Raw genomic sequence first — 21,308 nt, forward strand, 5'->3', positions numbered from 1 at the left:
CTTACTGCATAGTCCTACCTAAGCCTATACAAGCGATTGCGATTTAGAGCGATTGCATAACCTTTCAAAAAATAATATCAAATATAAATTCAACCTCACTAAATTACTCTAATCTGATGTTTTCATCAAATTTGGGCCGCTTTTGGGGTTTTGCCCGATCTGAGTCAAAATTTCTCAGGCCACCCAAATTAGATGATATCGCAATTTCGATGGAAAATCTAATTTTTTTGGTAGTATTTGGCATTGCAAAACTAAATCCAAATGGGTTCAACAAAAAAAATTATCATCATATATTGATATTTGAAACTTTGTCTTTTTTAAACACTTTCTACGGAAGGGGGGGGGGGGGTGTAATTGACCGATTTGAACGAACTCACCACTCGTCATAAGACACAGATTATTCGTATTTTTCCGTTTTTTAAACAATTGTTTATTAAAAGAATGAAATAAAACAATGTTCTGCGCCGCCTTTTTAGTTCGATAAAATACCACATATACTACTTGTAGTACCTAACAACATGCCGTCGAGAAAAAATGGCCCGCCATTTGTAACTAAGTTATACCACGCCGAACGTCGTCGTTCGAAGCCTCGCGCGCACGGACTTCGCGCTCGTTCCATTGTCCGAAGCCCGTGTTCGAACGTTCATTACAGTTGAACATCACTGACGATTTCAGTCTATTCTCAACCACTAAAGGCATCAGTCACAATACCAGTGTGCTCTCTGCTGCTACCCAAGCCAGCGCAAGCAGTTGCTTTATTCTTGTGTGCTTTGTCTGAAGAACAAAGGGAACCGTTACTATTATGCTATCAAGATGACTGAGTCTCGACAACAAAATGTGATTCTTCGGGCAAACACGGTGGCCATTGACTTCCGGTCTTTCCGCATAAGACCGAGTATTGGTGAAGTGGAACATTTGCTGAAAGAGAAAATGCAGCTTCGGTTTTCAGACGTAAGTTTCATCCAGTTGGAGCACGTCAGACACGCGGTGCTGATAACGTTCAACAAATTCGCCCAGGCAAAAAGATTCAAAACAACTTGAAACACGTTCTGGATTGTGACATCGCAAAAATCAAGATCCCTGTGTATATGGATAACGGAAACGTGGAAGTTAAATTACATGACTTGGCACCACGTACTTGCAAAGTGGCCATTAAAAGATTCATGTCGTATTTCGGAGAAGTGGAATCCATTTCGGAGGATACGTGGAGGAACTACTTTCCAGGTATTTCAAATGGTGTTTCTGTGGTGAGAATGCGGGTAGACCAACCCATTCCCTCCTACCTTACTCTGCAGTACACAACAGAAGGGCGTGATACCATTATACAGCGAACTCTATGTGCATATCAAGGACAAACTAACACGTGCCAGTTCTGTGAACAAACGGTACATTACGGACAACCCTGCCCAGAAACCGCTAAGAAAAGCTCATCTACAGAAAGAAATACCAACACTCAGTCTCCAATATCATTCCCTGAGCCACAAACGGTTGCCAAATTTGTGGCTGCTGTTCAAACAATAATGACAACTGCGAAAGCCGTGTCAAGTACCACAACAGCTAATTCCAGCAATGAGAGAGCTACTAGCAATGGAGGGTTCACGCTCGTGACACGAAAGGGAAAGAAGTTAGGAACAACACCTGCTCGCGAACATCGAAGCAGTAACCCCGATGATGACCCGGACATGTGCGCAGACGACAGAGATACAAATGACCCCCATGATATGGTTGAAGTGGATGCAAATATTTCCCCGACGCGAAAACGGATCTCCGCGCGCAATGGCAAGTCGCGCGTACGGGATCGATCTTAGCATTAATTCACCTCAAATTCACCAAGGGGCTGATAAAAACAGGTCTCTACTGTACTACAATGGAGTGATCAATTTCGTTTTACACTATTTCAATCACGAATTGCAAAGCTATATGACAAAAATGTAAAAACTAGACCTATTTTCTGAGTACTCCATAAATAGAATTGGTCTTTTCATGCTTTGCTTAGATACCATATTAGTTGTATCAGTGATCTCAAAAGTGCTTGCAATTAAAATGTCAACATTTCCACCACATATCAGAAGAAAATATCATGCACAGTGAGAAGCAAGAGAAATGGAATAACATTACAAAATAAATATTGTATACCATACTACATTCAGTTTGAGCTGACTGTGGGTAGGGCATGATACCAATGTGTAACTTGCCAATATTGACAAACTAATCTCAAAGACGACAAGGAATAAGTTCTAATCGTCTGGAACAGAATCTTGTTCATAATCCGAAACACGCTCTTATCATTTTCGTTCTTCAAACTAGCAGTACAAACAAAAGTATCATTACTTACTTGATATTATTATAGCTTAGATCCAGTATGGTGGTCGTTCGGGAGAATTTTTCCGCAATTTTCCTTGGAATTTGTGACAATTTTTCATACGCCAACGAAAGACGTTCTCCGCTGCCATCCATGTCGTTGTTTTGGCTGGAATTGCTAAAATCAAACAATTGCGATTATTTTCCCATCACCTCATACTGTACCAATCCATCCTACCTGGTAACACTTTTGACCGACATCGCATCCGAGGACCAATCGTAGTTCAGGTACAGCTCGTCGTCATCGTCAGCGTGCGAATAATTCTCGATGAAGAATCTGCGCCGAGAGAAAAAAAATGCAACAAACAGGCAAAAGTAAGTGAATGTGAACCACAACAGGCACCGTTGTGGACACGCTTGTTCCAGTCAATGATCGACCTGTTGATATTGTTTTGGATCAGGTTCAGGGTAATCCAAAAACACACTGATAACGGCCAACCATGAATTGGAACGCATTTCAATTCGCGTCTGCTAAAACGTGGAGGTAGTACAGTATAACTCCCTTTAATTTGTACTGTTTTAATTCGGATTAAACTAATCCGTTGGTGGATTCGATGCTCTGACCACAGATTAAGGGGATTATACTTATACTGCACAATAGTACCTATCACGTGGCGGAAGGTAAAAATCCACGTATACGTACATCATTATCAGCAAACCAAACTACACAAAAATCCAAATCCGTCTAACTTCAACAACAACACTACCCTGGAAGAAGGCTTCCGACTGCTTTCGTTGACAAATCACAACTGGTGCGCGTTTTTCTCAACTCAACAGTTAGGTCCACAAATCGGAACGATTGTTCATCTGAGTGTCACTGCACTTGATTTTGCGACACGGTTCACCAGCTTTGGGGCAAGGCATCATTTGAGAAGTCGTTCCGGCGTTTTGCTTTTCGGGCGCCAGTCGCACCATTCGCGGGTAGGGTGGTTCCTTTTGCGGGTGCAAAAATCTAATTACATACGCAAAGTGGAACAACTCTCGTTCGTTCGTCTGTCCGCCGTCGGTAAACAAGTGTCTACCGACGCGACGATGTGACGTGTCAACGTGCGCCGGCGGAGTGATGTCCGATGTAAATATGACAACCATTTGCTTATCTTATCACTGCGTGCGGGTTCGTACCTACTAACAAACGAAGAATAGTGAGATTCGGAGGATGGTGGATTGTTCGAGAGTGAGAGGACCAGATTTGCGGCGACACCAATTCTAATGGTGAATACTGACAATGCGTTGAAACGTGTGCATCGGGCGGATGGAGTGCAGTTTTGTAACAATTTATGAGCAATGCTTTAGTATTACTTTTCAATGCGGAGCTAAACCTTCAATTTTAACAAACGTCGTAACCAATCATATATAATCCTAGTACTAACACAACGATTGAAGCATTATTTCATTGCGCGTAAATTGGTTCACCCGCTAACTTTTATTCGGACCCATTAGAAGATTTACCCCAATAGAAATGAATGGTAACATAATTTTCACTGCAACAGTACAGTAATTTTACAATAATTTACAATTGAGTCTAATGTTATGTTACAATACAGAGGCTTTAACGCTCCTGTAGTAAATTTCATTGCAAAATTAACTTTGCAGTAAAAATAAGAGGTTGTTCTTAACATTAAAAAAAATTCTTTGTGCTATCTCTATAGTAAAATTTAATGTGAATTTACTGTATTATTTTTTCTCTGAACAGTAACATTAATTGTTACATGAAGTTTTAATGTAAATGTACTGCGAGAACTCTTCGTCGAACAAAGTGGAAACAGTAACAACCATAATATCTATTGTTATATGATTGTTTGATGGGAAAATAATATTGCAAATTTCTACCCGGGTATGTAAATAGTCATTCGTTCCGCTGATACCTGACATAATTCTTATCAGATGCGTCAACATAGATTCAAATCTTGCAATTTCTACGGATTTGTTTGTTTCTATCATTTATGAAATACTAATCAGTATTATCTCGTGCGTTGATGCCCAATCAAAGTAGCCATGATGACGAAATACTTGTTTGCGTTTACACTGGCCAAACCAAAGGTCAGCACGTGGATCAAGTTTGCTTGCTAGAAACATAATTTATGTCCACATTATCATTGATATCACTTGATATACCAAGGCGGAAGGATATCGTTTGACATTTGAATTGGCAATTCACAGTGGTGTAGTCAGGGGGTAGAGAGGTAAGTTAACCCCCCCCCCCAAACCAAAATAATTGGATTGAAAAAAAACGCAGACTAATGTTATTAAATATTGTGCAATTTTTTTGGGAAAATATTCTCTGATCATTGATACATTGAGAACCTCTTGTTTTAAGAGGTTACATACCTTTTTATTTTTCAAAAATCGAAATTTTTTGATCACGATTGCCAAAGAACCACTCAACCGATTTTCTTCAATTTTTTTTCCATTGATCGTAATTGATTTTTCTCGTACCTTAACGATCCCTTTTTTGACGTAGGACTACGTCTTTGTTTTCGATGTGGGGGTGCACGTTGTAAATTCTTCAAAAATGGTATGTAACGAAAAGTGGTTCAATACGTTTAAACGCATATAATTCAGCCATCTCACGATAAATTTTCAAATTTTTTGCTCATGTTGCCCCGAAATACTTCTAAGAATAGTTTCCATTAGATAAACCCAAAGATGTCATGGCATTAAAAATTTAAACAATGTGCAACCTAGTCAAAATATCGCACATTTACACACAGAAGATATCACTTCCCTAGTCCGGCACGACAAATTTGTGTACCTAGGGTACTACGCTTCTATGAATGACGTCATCATCGACTATTTAAAGAACAGATTTAACCGGACAAGCTCAGTTGCCTGTTGAACGGCAGGCGAAGCAGATCACTGCGCTGTATGTTTTCACAGCCAGTGTAGCTGATTTAAAAGTCCGTTACACTGGCTGGTACGCGTTTACTAATTTTGTTTTGTGCGCTTGGGTTCAATGTTTGAGGTGAATGTGTAGCTAGGTATATCTAATTTGTTAGCAGGGTTACCATAGGCTGTCTAACGCAACACTTTAAATAGCATTACGCGCCTATCTTTCATAGCATGACCCAAGAAATTGATTTTGACAAGCACCATACAACTCGCGAACAAAATCAATGAATACACAGTAAAAATGTAATATTTCTTAATGCAAACCTAAGGCACGGGGAAGAAAGTTGGTTTTCTTTAAATTCCAGTCTTATTTTCTTTAAATATATCACTTTTATTAAATATTCAATTAAATTGCAATAAAAAAATCATTCGGTACAAAAACACTTTTCTAACCCGTTGACGATTGAATTTGGTTTGCAAATGCTGCTTTTTAGAAGAAATTCGCGATTTTCAAAACGAAAAAGCCGTGTGGTGTCCGGCGGGCTGAAATCTTTTTGCACTATTTCAACCAAGAATAGAACCTCTGGGAACTGCTCCCATGTCGTAAGAGGCGACTAACAACATGCTAGGAGTTCCTAGGCCGAGGTTTTGTTCCGTACCGAAGACTTAATCTGGACGGACCTTAAGGTTTTCCATATTACCCTCTTTCCAGTCTGTATTTAGTGAATCACTGACATATACCTTTTCTGATTCGCCTTTCTTGATTGTGTACCAACGTTTTAAGTTTCTTCTGGCGGTTGTATATTAGCCGTAAATGACGAAATCTAATTCTACACTAAGTAACAGAATATATTAATATACCGGCACTTCCACGCCAAGGTTTAACTTCCAAAGCTTTGGCTTAAAAACCGTTTTTAAAAAATGGAAACTTTCATGTAGGAAATTTATTGAATTGGCCTAAGATGGAGCTGTCGAATTTCACAAAAAGCTTTTTATGTTGCAAGTGATCTGTAGTTGTGTTAAATTAGGTATTTTTCTATTATATTTGGAACCGTCTACCGACAAATCTACATTTACGAATACCTCCAAAAGTGACTTCTTGAGGTCTCATGAAGGCCTGACACTAGCTTTATGATACTTTTGCTTTTCTAAACAGTAATAAAAATCTCAACATTCAAGAACTTCACTTTGTCAGAAAATGTAGGGCCATCGGAAGCTAAAACTTCGTAAAATCGCACTCCTGGTCCTTTTTTCAGTGCAGTACTCTACGTCACTCGTTCAAATTTGCACCGCTCTTATGGTAGTCGGTATTTGCTAGTATTACTGTTCTCCCATCCATTCTGGTAGTCAAACGGTGGGATAGCAAAATTCTTACAAGTTTCCTATCTCATGCCTCCACGCGATTCTAAGTCTATTGATGACATTTGGTCCTTAGACCGCAGAATGAGAGGGTGCGAACAGAATGAGAGGGTGCGAACAGATCTAGTCGAGAAAACATTGCCGTAAAAATGAATAGTTGATCGGAAATTAGCCCCAATACGACTAATCTGACTAGTATCTATGAACACGGCTCAATACGTATTGAAAATTCGCCGCGTCTGTTTTTATGAACCTAATTTAAAGCTCCGTTATTGCTAACAAGCCCGTGCATCAGATTAACAATCCTTTATATTTCCCTTCAGTGTTCGGTATTATCGCTCGTATACTTGTATTCCACAAACAATCCGATATGGAAAATAAGAAATACTTTCCTTGATTTATAACATCTCGCGCTATTTTTGCCAGTATAATATGCTGTCACTTGGTAGTTTTCAAGCCAATAAATATATCGTAGAGAAGAAGTAGCGAGTTCTGTCCAAATACTGTTGCAATAAATAGTGATCCGGCCCATTACGCAGATAAGATTAGCTTTTCCAGGCAATACTCCCACGATCGGCTGTGTGGAGTTCAAATTGTTTTTGTTTAGGGAACATAGTATACTCTCGGTAGCCGGCTGCCCAGAGTTTAAAAATAACCAAAAACTACACAAGATCATCTCTTTTTCGAGTGATCGTGCACTCGAAGACTAACTAAACAACTACCTAATAAAATATGCTTTACAGGTCGCATCGTTTGCTTGGAGCGAATCCTAGACCTGATACCCTTCCAAACCACCAACTCCGCGACACCTATGGAAGAGTCTGATGAATCGTCGTCCTTCCGTTAAGTAGGTGGAGCATCAACACTTCCTGTCTACCTTATCCTTTATCCTTCCCCGTGAACGATGGAGATGGGGGCGGCCGGCAATGATGGCTATCATGCTGTTGAGGTTTTAATATGGGTCGGATTGGTATGAATTCCTACTTACCACTTCCTAAGCAACTCTTATTAGATAATCAGCAGTCAAACATGATGAAGTCAGTGTGCAATCCGCCAAAATCATCGTCACAACGCAACGCAACGCAACGCAACGAAATTCGCGATTTTCAAAACGAAAATTAAATTTTACTTGTATGTTGACAGCTCCATTAACAAACATGATCATTTTGATAGTATTTTGTCGGTAGACAACGAATATTCACAGATTTTTCTATAATGTCACAGATTTTTTGGCATTTTCATGAAAATTCACAGATTTTTGGAAATATTGTGATTTTTCACAGATTTTTCGGAAATTTATCACAGATTTTTTCCTGTTTCAGTTATCACAGATGGTAAAAAGATATTTTTGACTGAAACACAGATTTCATTGCGCAAAGACGAAAACTTTCTTAGCAACAAATTTACGCGGATCGATGGAAAACACAACGAAAGTTTATTATTTACGTTCGATCAATCAACTAATTCATTTCCACTTCACGTGATTCATTTCCACTCAGCTTATCCTATTTTGATTCTGCTAATAGGTACATACTACAAAGCCTATTTATGAATGAATACACTGTCAATCGAAAAACTGTTGCAAAAACGCATCTAAGTACATAGATAAAATTGTTTTCGATTCTGAATATTTATAGTTTCGATATATGATTAAGACCACTGCATTCGCTACATTTGTATGTATACTTTAGGAAAGTTACAATCATGGCAAAATATAGCTATATATTGTCTAAAATTTGATTGTTCTTCACCGGTCCGGATTTTTTACCACACACAATCGAAAAGTTTTTATAATACTTTAGAGCTAATCTTGTGCTATAAAGATTTAGTTCCAGATGTTAGTTCGGTCACGGTTTTCTGTCTTCTTTCTTCAGATCTTCTCAAATAAGTTTAATCAAATTATTATTACTCTAAATATACTAAGAAATAAAATATTTTACATTAAGTAGTATAGTCCTACGTCTACAGTTCGTGCAACCTCATAGGGTTGTCCTTTGTAGTTTTGATGCATAAATTTTTGTTTAATATATAAGAATTTTTTAATACAAATTTTAGAGCATTTTTTAGGGAAAACGTTCCCGAATGCAGGAACAAATTATAATTTATTCTACTAATCATTAAGGTACGAGGATTACTCTTATATTTGTAACCGAACGTTACAGGAATCAAACTACTTTTTTGGTGCTATTTACAATCAAAAGAACATTCAAGGTGCTTAATTTATACCCAAAACATATACAAAACAAGTACACCGTACATACCAAATACACAAAACCACACCGGTGGGACTTGCTGCTGAAAGGGCCCGATTGGAAAGGGGATCGTCAGTAGGCCTATCAAGGTCGAACAGTCGGAAACAGGGCAAGAACCGCCATCAATTAGTCACCGTTGGTCAATTTCATACAGGCGAGCGAGTGCGTAAGACGTGTTTTAATTAAAAATCAGTGAGTGACTTAAATAGAGTAACCAAGCGTCATCGCCATTAAGGTAATGAGATCAAGAGGCCATCTTGATGCTTACTCGAACTCCTAAATACATCCAGTAATTCTGGGATTGCTCTCCACTCACAGGACCTTTTGATACCTTTTGGTACTTACCATAATTTGGCATTCCCGGAAGTTGCGAACTCCCGGAGACACACCGCACACGCATCGGTCTAGGTGACTTGACGGTCACTTACGCCTAACCGTAAAGGACCAGCTTTCAGTTCTCTGACCATCAACTAAAATCAGGGACAAAGACTCTCGGGCAAAGGCCCTCATTACCAAGGAGAGCCACCCTTCTCGGTCTGGCAAAAGTCGGTCTCGTCCGTCGCCAACCGATCTTGCCAACGAAGGAAGCGCCTGTTGGACACCTCGCCCAGAACGCCTTTCTGGGACCGCCATTTTACCCATCATCCCAGCTTCGAACCATACACCCTAGTAACCAGCCATCGCCACCTTGCACGAGATCATCCTCGCAACGATTCCGGACCCGAAGACGATCAGCGAGCGCTCGCCGGTTCATCTAGCTGCCAACAAACCATAGAGTACGGTATGTACCAGTGAACCCACCAGTGAAACCCATAACATTACACGAACATCACACAATAAAAGACAGACGTTAAGAAGGTTGAGTGTTTTCATAGCATAAGATCCGCGAAATCCCTCCAGTTTGCCCAGTAGCGCGCCGACCCTGCGACTAAGTCCGAGTCACGTGCTGCTGAAGCTTGTCGGGTAAACCTTAAGTTACATATTAATGGAATTTTATGAGTTTTAGGTTTTTAGTTGATCTATTGGTCTTCAGTCGTGATCACCGCGAACCTCTTAAATAAAAAAGGATTTCGGGGGAAAGACCATAACTCCGCTAATTATCAATATATTTTTATAAACTAATTCTTGTTTTTTCACTGAAAAATGCACTACCAAAGTACTACAACTTTTATGTAATATAATAATTGCTTTATGCATTTACGTAAAATCAAACTTTCTTGAAATTTTTCTCGCAAAAAGGTATGTAATCCCTTAGCATCGAGAAGCCTTTTGGAAAATTGTAGGTAAGGGATCTTGTAACTTATCTCTTAGCCGAGATCCCATAGTTGTAGAATTACATCAAAATAAAATAAAACAACTGCCTGAATGATTATGAGCTCTTTTTTGGAGAGATGTTCTAAAATATTAATTAGGGACAATTTCTTTAATGGGAAGCTAAGTTTGAATTGGTTAATTGTATATGAAACATAAACTTGCATACATTTTTCATTTGCTGAAATTGTATTTTTTGAGATTGCTTAGAGTTGAGACAAAATCTCGATTATATTAACAAGAATTACATTTCAGAAAGTAAATGGAAACTGATGAAAAATGATTTTTACAGTTTGTCTCCAGCAGGTTAGGATCATTTTTAGTTTTATTATCGATTATCTGGATTGCTTCTAAGAAGGATTGGAATTAATTAAAATTTCAATATATTTCAAGTCACTGGCTATTAATGGCGTATTTTTGAGTGCTGAATTGAATGATGTAATAAGATTTTGTGTGCTAGGTACTAGCAATCGTTGTCGTGAGCTTCAATAGTGAAAAAAGTAAAATAAATGCTAGATAACTTTTTTTGCGGTCACGATCACATTCATTCGAAAATGTCAAATTTCGATGTTAAATATCATTGAAGAGTTTTACAACGTAAAACAGCAATTTTTTTGATAACATATTTTTGGCGGTTAATCCTCCTAGAACAGTAGTAATAACAGAAAATTTACTCATGAAAAATTAGCTCAAAACTTAATGTCTTCGGCAAAGTTTTCGAAAATGCTATTTCGAAACAACTTTATTGAAGACATGAATACTCCATACATTTAGAGTATCGAAATATAGTCTATAGAAAAAACCTGCAAAACAAGTTATTGCCATATTACTGTATTTGGTAAATCTCGTCCAAAAGGGCCTAACCCCACATTGAGTTCGTTTTATCGTTCGTTTTCCGAGGTTTTAAGAAAAAGAACACTGATATAACACTGTTTTTAGTTGGATTGCATTGTACGTTGAAGTTTCGGCCCACACAGTCGTTCCTGAAGGTAAGGGCCGCTCATTCACTTGCTATGTATGGCTATTTTCTAACTTATATATATTTCTTGTATAAATGTATATTATTGAGCATATTTTTTTTGAAAATTCCAGTGAAGGTGTCATGTCTCTACATTGAAAGTTCACTGAGAAATAGGGGATTAAGAGAAAAACGGTACATTGTGGTCGGAAAGTTGAAAAACGTGGAATCAATTATTATCTTTCGTTATGGAGTTGGTGTCTTCGGAAGAGTTCCTGTATGGCACTTAGCGCTTTATTTGGTTGAATCACACTAGTTCGGAATTCAGTCGCTAGGGCGGCGCTGTTGCCAACTTTTTAATAAAGCTAGATAGAAATGTGGTGTCTTCGGGAAAGTTGCAGGTCCTACTATTTTAAATATATCTGCTAAAGATGCAAACTTCGTAGGTCCTGTATGTTTCGAGATAGAAAAGGTGTTAGTTAAAACATTTTCTTACAGATTATGTTTTCAAAAATGCGTCGTATTTCAAAACCTGTAGGACCTATAAAGTTGGTGTCTTCAGGAGATATATTTATAATTATCTGACATATAACTCTGTCATATACACCATCTTTCTACCTCGTTCCATTAAAAAGTTGATAACAGCGCCGCCCTAGCGACTGAATTCCGAACTAATATGAAATGATCAAATGAAGCACTAGATGTCATACAACAACTTTGCCAAAGACACCATAACTCGAAAGATAAGGAAAGGACGTGTGAATTGTGGGTTAGCCCCTTTTGGGTGCTAGGTACCCCTGGGGTTAGCTCCTCGAACTACGAAAATGCTCGTGAATTGAAACACCCGCCCCCCCCCACCTCCCCATCCCATTTAACCGAATTTCTGGCTACGCCACTGACAATTCAAGCGTCACTAAGTTTATATCCGGTATAGTACCGTTCCAAGCATATCTGTTCCATGCCACTTTTTGTTGATTTTGACTATCCATCACCAAACGACGTTTGGCAAACGTTATAAAATCCTCTATATTTTTATATAAGCATTTAAAAATATAGGGTTTGCTCTAAAAATTAAAATAAAAATCATTTTGTCGCATTGCGAAAAATCACGCGCGTCTGTCATCGAAAAGATGATAGAGGAACGTATAAATATTGTTATCAAAAAAATAAGGACCAGAAGTTTAAAAAAAAACCTATTTTAATCCACCTAGCGGTGCAATTGTGCCTTTCTCAATCATGAATCACGAGAATGTGTGCATTGTTTATATTCATTAAAAGCTTTTAAATGCATATATTACATTTTATTATTATACATCACATGACAACTATATACAGGAAAATAAATCATTATTCGAGTTCTAAAATTTTGAAAAAGAAAAAACAGCCACGGTAATATTGAACTGAAAAAAGGTGCGAAATCGGCAAAGTCCCAAAAAGTCGATTTATATAAAAAAAAAAAAAATTCGAGATTACATAAAATCTCGACGTTGCATTTTAAAGATGTTTGGCATCAAAAATACGAATTCGATTTCTGAAATTTCATGGGGTCCCACTTTGAAAAAAAATTAGAGTTCCGGCTTATATGGGAATTTCATATGTGACCGGACGATTTAGTCTATATTTCCGGACCCATATAAGCGATCCGTACGAAATTTTATAGACATCTGTGGGGATATTATAGCTATCATTTGGGACTAAGTTTGTGAAAATCGGCCCAACCATTTCCGGGAAACTGATGTGAGTTCGTAAATTTTGAAAGATGGCCGCTTTTCCCGAGCACTTCCGGAACCGTCTATGGTGGTCAATGTAGTCAACGAAAGTTTGGTTGGCCGTCGGTGACCTAGAACAGCAAATTTAAGTTGTTTGAGAGACATTTTAGCGAAATTTTTACCTTTTTTGCTTTCATCGGAGTATCGGTTTGAATCGCAATTTGCTATGTGATCGCACGCCACAACCTGTAACTCCGAAACCGCAAGTCGGATCGGGATGAAATTAAATAGCCATTTACGGGGACGCAATACCTTTGATTTGAGGCCAAGTTTAGTCGAATCGGTCTAGCCATCTCCGAGAAACCGATGTGACTGTTATTCTGAATTTAGATACTTCCGCCGGGGCTTCCGGAACCGATGATGGTGGCCAATGTGGCCAAATAGACCTTGAATGGATGTTAGTGACCTAATACTACAAATCGAAGCAGTTGTGGTCATATTTTGGAAAAATTTTCACCTTCATACATTTATTGCAGAATTTATTAAAATCGACATTTTCTGCGTGTTCGTTCTCATCACCCTGTAATTCCGGAACCGGAAGTCGGATCCATTAGAAATTCAATAGCAGCCTATGGGAACGTTGCACCTTTTATTTGAGACTAAGTTTGTCAAAATCGGTTGAGCCATCTCTGAGAAAAATGAGTGACATTTTTGGTCACATACACACACACATACACACACACACATACATACATACACACACAGACATTTGCCGAACTCGACGAACTGAATCGAATGGTATATGTCACTCGGCCCTCCGGGCCTCCGTTAAAAAGTCGGTTTTCAGAGCAATTGCAATACCTTTCTATTGAGAAAGGCAAAACATTGAAAAACGTAGGGTTTGTTCTGAAAAATTGAAAAAATATCATTTTGTCCGTTCGCGAAAATTCCACGCGTATCTGCCCAGCGAAATAAAATCACATACATACTACATTCGAATACTGAAATTAAATCGGTTTTCAATACTAACTAATTTTGTCATTGTCATTTCTCAGCCCACACCCTGGCAGACGTTCATCCGCCCATCTAGACTCTGTCAAGATGAGGACCTACAAAGCCTAACTGTTCGTATGTGCTAGTCCGTATAGCACACCAGTTTCTTCCACAAGCAGGCGCCGGCTGTTAACCAGTCCCACAAGTTTCAGATACATTACATAGAGGATAGTTGGAGACAGAAAATGAAAATATAGTAAAGAGATTTTGGTTTGCTGAAACGAGACAAGAAAAGCAAAATAATTGTGATTAGTTTTTTTTTCTCGGGCAGATGGGACTGCAGCTTAACGTAACGTTCTCTATTTTGTCTGGTCCAATGTATCCTGCTCCTAACAACGCGTGCTAAGTCGTCAGTGATGCAATTAAAACTTCGCATTGATTCCGCTTCTATTTTCTTCCTGATCTCCTCATGGGTCCCCTAGGTCAGAAGCGGATCAATCGACTGTTAAGTAAATTAGAGATCGCGAATTTCATACATACATACAAACTATTTGGCGCAAGTTCAGAGCGTGTAACGCCGTTTTGCATTGAATCCGCTTCTGTCTCTTCCTAATCTCCTTTTTGTCTGCTAGGTCCGAAGCAGATCAATCGACTATTAACTGAAACGGTAAACATACTAGCAGTATTAGTCCTTACTCGCGAATACTTTTCCTTCAACTGTGCTGTTTCTTCTCTATCTTATAACATAACTCGATTATCCCTGTTCTAGTCAATATACATATTCATTACATTATGGACCAGGCAAACCCTTTCTTTTTCTATTATTATTATCCTGAGTAGCTATACCAGTGAAGGTATTTTAGGATTTCGCAAAAAGAATCTCTGCCAATAAAGGCATAAGAAATATTTATCCACTATTAACCATAAACCGAATGTCCGCCTGGTTCGACTCGAATAGACCACACCGACCCGAAAGGGTTGCTTATCATTTCTGAGAGCCGGTGTGCTTGGTCGAGTTTAGTAATCATAAGAACAAGTCCTGAATAATTAACTATCTCTTAGGTGCCAGTCCTGCACTCCTTTCCTGAACTAGCCTCATACTCACGATCAAAAGAGTCGACAACTAGTAGGATCCACATGTCCCCCACCCAAGCGAATTGATCAACTTGCAAGTAGGAGCACATATCTACCAACCAGCCAAGAAGACTTCCGAATCAATGAGAATGGACCATGCCAGTCGAAGGCCACAGGCCCAGCGCCATCTCGTACAGTGTCATTGTCATTTCTCAAGATGAGAACCTACAAAGCCTAACTGTTCGTATGTGCTAGTCCGTATAGATTTTGGTTTGCTGAAACGAAACAAGAAAAGCAAAACAATTGTGATTAGTATCGTAGCTATAATAAATAAATAAACGATTTCTCCTCTGTTGTCGGTTTCCCTGTTCGCAGTCCTCCCTCCTGTTCCTGATCTGTTTGGGCCACTGGTTTTCCGTTTCCTAGGCCGTCCCGCTCTCCCGCACACATCGTAGCAGGAGAAACAAATGAAAAGACAAAACAAAACAAAATGAAAATAAATGGAAGTCTGCTATCTGTGCCTAAATTGATGTTGCTTCTCAGTTTTGCACGACCCAGGGGGGACTTGGCCTTGATCCCAATGCTCTGTCACCGATGTTACGTGATATTCGTTATGGAATATTCTTTGTTTGTTTGGGGGCCATTCATAAACAATGTTGTACGTTTTTTATCCCTGATCCGCTGATATGTCTAAAATTCATTTTTAGTTTTTTTATCTCGTTACGTGACGCTCTTCCCTATTGTCAATATCCAACATCATTTATGAATGGTCCCCTGGTGATATATTTAGAGCAGACAATCCAATGAGAAATAGGATTGACAGGATTTTAGTGCGCTCTTGGCACCTTGTGTCACATCTTCATGTTTGTTATACATACTAAGTATACCAAAGCATGCGATGTGATGACCGGAAGATTAGAGAAGCAACTCCTTCCCTTCCCCCCCACATTCGAATACTGAAATTAAATCGGTTTTCAATACTAACTAATTTTAACTGAAAAAACAAGTTGGATTCTAACATACAAAAATATCGACCCTATATTCCAGCTGTAAAGGTAAAGTCTGAAGGCGTCGTCACCGATGAGAGTTTGCGGAGGATGGTTCAAAAACGTACCCCCAAACAAACTCCTATCCGATGACCTTCGCTGGAACCGCCTTACCAAACTACATCCTCTTGCACAAGGTCCGTTTACCTCCCAACAAACATTAGGAGCTGAACTATAAGACTACTTGTCTGATTAAAAGCAGATTAAAGGCTATGTAAGCTGAATAAAACTTTCGCTGAACTTTTTATACGTTAACAGTTTATTCAGCTTATTTAAACTGTAACATGTCACCCTGTCCCATAATTGAAATTAATAAATAAAAAAAAAATTCGTATTTGAGTTTGTTTGATAGGAGTTAGGTGTAGAATTGTTTAATTAAATTAACTGCCAATTCAAACACTACCGCTACCAAACCGTCCGAGTGCAATCATCAGCTACCAAAGCCGGAAAACACACAACGCTCACAAAGATCGCAGTTGATCATATTGGGGGCTCGAGATCAGCTTGCGGAATAGATTCGCTTTTTTTGGCTCCAGCTGTTGATCAAGCCACACGTACTGCCGAAATATCGTTGAGTGAGTCAAAGTAAAACCGATATAATAGTGTAGAAGTTGAATCCCTTTTGGGGATCAAGCCGTTTTCGCCCGATCCGAGTGTAGAAAAGTGTGACCGTTTAAGTGATAAATTTCCGGGGGTTGGTAACGACAAGGTCACAGCAGTTAAAGGTGTAAAAAGCTATTGTCTATCGGGTCCCGCAAAATTTCACCATCGCGAGCTCGGGTTAAACTTCGTGCGCGCGCGTGTGAAATACCACCTTAAGCGAACCCACCGTCCGTTGATGACCCCGCGAGTATCGGAAAAGTGTGGTGTCACCGTGAAAAACCCCACTGTGGCCGTGTTACGGATACCGGACTTTTCCCGCCCCAAGCCACCTGGAAGTTCACTGGAGAAGAGCACCCGTGAGTGTCCGAGCGTGATTGCGTGCTCGGAGAGAACAGCGGTTCCACGTCCAATGGCAGGTTAACTCTCCCAAGAGCTAGTTTAGGCAGCCCTCGAGAGAGTCAAAGGTGAGTCTGCATGCTCATAGGTAAGCGAACCCTAACTTACAAAACTCTAGTATTCACCAGCTCAAACTAGGCTGAACTATACTACTAACAAATATAGCAGCGACAATATTAATTCAACCATCTTAATTAGACTGAATTACGAGTTGAATAAATGATGCTGTTACCAACATTATTACCTTTAATCATTAAGCTACACTACATATCTTCAAAAGGTTGTTTCTACCTATACATTTGCCTTTATAACACCTTTGACTTTTGGCTGAATTATGTGTTTAACAAAGGTAATTGTATCTACTACAAAAATTGACACGATTTACGAATCATGACGAACGGTAACCGACCTGGGTTCGAGTCCCAATACACGAACATTTTTTTTTAGTTTTCAGCGAAACATTTCCCAAATCTCAACAAACAATTGAAGCTTTTACCAAGATCTAAGCGAAAAATGAATTTACCGAGTACTCAGCTGTTCAAATCTCCGCGGAAGTAGCAAAAATGCTGAATTTTGGTAAAAAAATAAATGTGTAGCGCTTATCCAATCATATTGTAGGCAGCAATAAGATGTAGAAAATGCTTTTCCCGTTAACCTTATTTTTTCACGAATTCATTATATACCAATAACAAAAAAAAAAATAAAAAAAAACCTTTTTGGCAATATTAAGAAAGTTTTAGAGTCATCAATTTAGCTCTAGAATCATATTATATTTCTCACAACGAGTAGAAATATCAAAAATACCTCAGAAGGTTTGCTATCAAAAATAATTGCTAAATTGATAAATAAACTATTGAATTCGAACAGCGACTTCCGCTTACCAAAAAAAAATCACATTGGGAAGAAAATTTTTTGGCAGGGGGTGGAAAATAAATCGAGGAGATTGCCACCTTAGAATTATAAATGGCTTCAACCCATCATTCTGTTATCACCACTTTCATATGACACCCATTATTACTTATCCAAATGTTTTGTGACAACCGTAAGTCCTCATCTTGGATACAAATACGTCTACAATCATCAGTTTTTGAAATTAGTAAATTGTCTAATTTAATATTCCCGAATGTTCAAAATTTTACATTTAAATTTTCAAATAAAAATTTTCAAATAAAAATGTCGTAGGTTGGAATTCGAACCCAAGTCAACTAGATGCAATCAAATCTATAAAACGCTACTGTAGCCTTTTGGGATTTTCGATTGATTGACACCGGTGTAGTGGATTGCACTGGTTTTGCACTTTCTAGCAGAAGTGTCAATGGAACATACCCAGTTTTCTGCACTTCTGCTAGAAAGTGCAAAAACGGTGCAGTTTCAGTGCACTCCACTACACCGGTGTCATTCAATCGAAAACCCCCTTTTGTACAGACTCTATTCAGCAGTCTAGACTTTTCGGTACATCGGTGAAATCTTAAGCATTCGATGTCCGCAAGATTCGTGCAGACAGTAAGGTAAGCGCTTAGTATTCAACAGGCTACGGGTTCGAATCCAGGTATGTGATATGATATCGAACAAGGTAATACAATTTTTCTCTAATTGTAACGTAACACTAATAAAAGAAGAGGGGCTTCCAAGAGATTAATGGCGTGTGATTTAAAATAAATATCTTTTTTAACAATTTTTTCTATGATAATTCTCTCAGCTGAATAGCGGCAGCGAAAATCAGGGGCGGATCCAGAAAAAAATTTCGGGAGGGGTCCGAAATTTTGAACATTGTACAATACGTCATGCGTTGAAACCTAATTTAATGAAATTCAGTTTTGGTTGTCAAATTTGGTTTGTAATGATTTTAAGTTTAAAACTGATATAAAATTGAAACTAATTCAAAATTTCTCAACAAGTTTAAAAAATTCGGAGGGGGTCCGGACCTCCAGGACCCTCCCCCTGGATCCGCCACTGGCGAAAATGTTTATTGATAAAGCTGAACTGTGGTTTTCTTCAGGCTGTATACATGCTGAAGAATTGTTCTTTAATGTATTTTAATCAAACAAGCTGAATAAATTCTCCAAATCCAGATGCTTAAGGGTGGAATAAACGATATATGATTACACGTATACTTCCAATGTTCAGCTAGAGCTGAATAAAGCAACTGTTGAAACGTTTATAAAATCACGAAATATTTGGTGGCTTGTCTGCAGTTCTGAGATGGATCGATAGTTTTGGTAGATTAAAAGCCATCCGCGAATTGAAAAAAGCCACATTTTGAATGTCACCGTTGCCATGTTCTGTACACAACCCTTTAATATTTTTTCAGAACACCGATCAATCGAAGACAGATTTATTAGAACATGTTCGGTTGCTTCTGGTTTACCCACAAGAATTTTTAAGTTTGTTTAAAAAATATGAAAAATCAGCACAATAAATTCAGTAAAAATGGTAGTATCATCTTTGCATACTAAAATCCTCAGAAAAATAGTTTAAGGTTGAAAGATCAACATTACGAAGACTACAAATTGATCCAATATTGTAGTAAAAGAGTATTCTAACATAATGTGTTGCCTCTCCTTCTCGCACAATATATTGGAATAATATATTTTCAAAAAATTGGTTGACTTTCACCGGAAACCTGCAATCAATAAACAAGTATGCAGAATCAATGTGGGACATTTTATTGAATTTAAAGATTTTCTTTCCGATGTTAGAGTTAGATTTAGAGATATCGTAAAAACGTCATATTGGGTATATGGAGTTCATAACCATTCAAATTAGCGGTGTTCCGAAAAATGTCCAAATTGTTACCGGTCTAATACACAAGTATGCACTTTTATTTAGTTTTCCTTTGATTCAACGTAGATGAATTGTTTCACTACTTAATGGTTACTGAAAATGTTATTTAATGGAAAATCTCCGTGAAAATAGTTTTATCTCCTCCGTTTCGCAAACACTCATTTTGATTTTAAAAATGTTTCCATATCGCCCCCAAACTGCGGTAACAATATATTCGAAATGTATTGTAATAGAAAGGCACACTTGTGAACACCCTTACTAATAGCTAGTAACAGCATAAATCATAGTTACTTTGTTCCTTACAACTTATCATAGAACAGATCTACCTTTGACCAACGAAAATCACACTACACAAAAAAGTGTCCGAGATTTGGGCGATCCTTTGTGGGATGTGTAAAGTAGTACACGGAAGCCTTTTTTAACTGAAGGTTATGAACCGCACGAAAACCGCCTAACTTGTAAAATCCGCACAAAAAACTTTAGTATACACATATACTAAGCATAATCAAACATCACACACTGTAACAAATGTAAATTTCACACATTTTGTCCATGTTTTAATACATATTCACACGTCCTGCCATTTAAATCATCTCAAAAAAGAATTACATTTGCATAGCTCTATACGTATTTCATAGACAAAACTACAATTTTCTGCAAATTCAAAAATAAAGATTCGCGCGCAACTGTTAACGCGATCACATTAACTCACTCGATTCGATACTCGAAAGTTTTGCGAATAGACAATGGATATTAAAACTTGTAGTAAAACAATAGAATTTCCGACCACTTACTCTTCATTATACACAATGGCCTGCATTGTTTTTCTCTTTCGATTAGCTCGATGGACGAGCTTGTAGAGATGTAACGAATGGTCCCGATAGAGCGGAATTTTGACGACTTTTAACTGACACCTCGAGTACGAAACGAAGCCCAGACGCGGTCCCAACACAGTCTTTATTCAGCTTTTACCGACCAAAAAAAACTCAGGAGCAATCGAAAGTGATATGCTCGATTTTAATCACCGAAAACATCACTCTGTTTCCTAACGACACAGAAAAAACAATTCAATAACAGATTTGCGCCATTTCTCACGGCAGAAAAACACACTTTTGCAAGGACACCCGGCAACCGGCTTCCTCAGTTCAAAACAAACTGCGTCTTCTGCAAACGAACGCCGCCGACTGATAGAGATAGAGGTTCGGCCGCCGACTTTGGTTTTCATCCTACATAGCCGGTCTATTTCGCGTAGACGGGCTAGAATCTACAAAGTTCTAGAGCAAACGCAGTTGCCCGCGCTTCCCGCCATTCGTCGTAACTAGGTAGCGACATGAGGTATCACTATCAGCCGCCGCCGCAGGAGATAGTACATGTGTGCTGGCTGTCTCTACTACTATGTGGTACTTACTTACAGCGTAGTATAGTACATAACAATTGATTGAGTTGAGGAACTGGAAAAAAAGGGTAAAAACAATTGATTTTGTCTGCTGGCCTAGTCTCCCAGCAGTGTCACGCACTCGACGGGGAAATCGATACTTGCGCTTAGTACGGTGAGAGCTCGTGCAGCGCGGATGATATAGTGGCTAAGGAAGGAAGTAAACTTATTATTTCTTCGAGTTTGTTAATTGTCGAG

The 21,308-nt window shown here is 38.6% G+C and overlaps 1 protein-coding gene across 2 annotated transcripts in view; it reads right to left on the reverse strand.

The window, feature by feature from the left end:
• The window catches only part of LOC131688912 (leucine-rich melanocyte differentiation-associated protein-like), a 52,325-nt gene extending 31,354 nt beyond the window's left edge, over positions 1–20,971 (reverse strand). The window contains exons 1-3 of one of the 2 annotated variants that reach the window (XM_058973534.1): positions 20,470–20,971; positions 2,540–2,638; positions 2,336–2,479 (exon numbers count right to left, since the gene is read on the reverse strand). In XM_058973534.1, the coding sequence (XP_058829517.1) occupies positions 2,336–2,479; positions 2,540–2,638; positions 20,470–20,495 (269 nt within the window). In that variant the 5' untranslated portion in view covers positions 20,496–20,971. Of the gene's footprint in view, positions 1–2,335; positions 2,480–2,539; positions 2,639–3,004; positions 3,156–20,469 lie in introns of those variants that run through there. The other variant, XM_058973535.1, reaches the window with a different exon arrangement.
• Between the last annotated feature and the right edge of the window lie 337 nt (positions 20,972–21,308).

Source organism: Topomyia yanbarensis, chromosome 3, assembly GCF_030247195.1.
Source record: "Topomyia yanbarensis strain Yona2022 chromosome 3, ASM3024719v1, whole genome shotgun sequence".
NCBI classification, from domain to species: domain Eukaryota; kingdom Metazoa; phylum Arthropoda; class Insecta; order Diptera; family Culicidae; genus Topomyia; species Topomyia yanbarensis.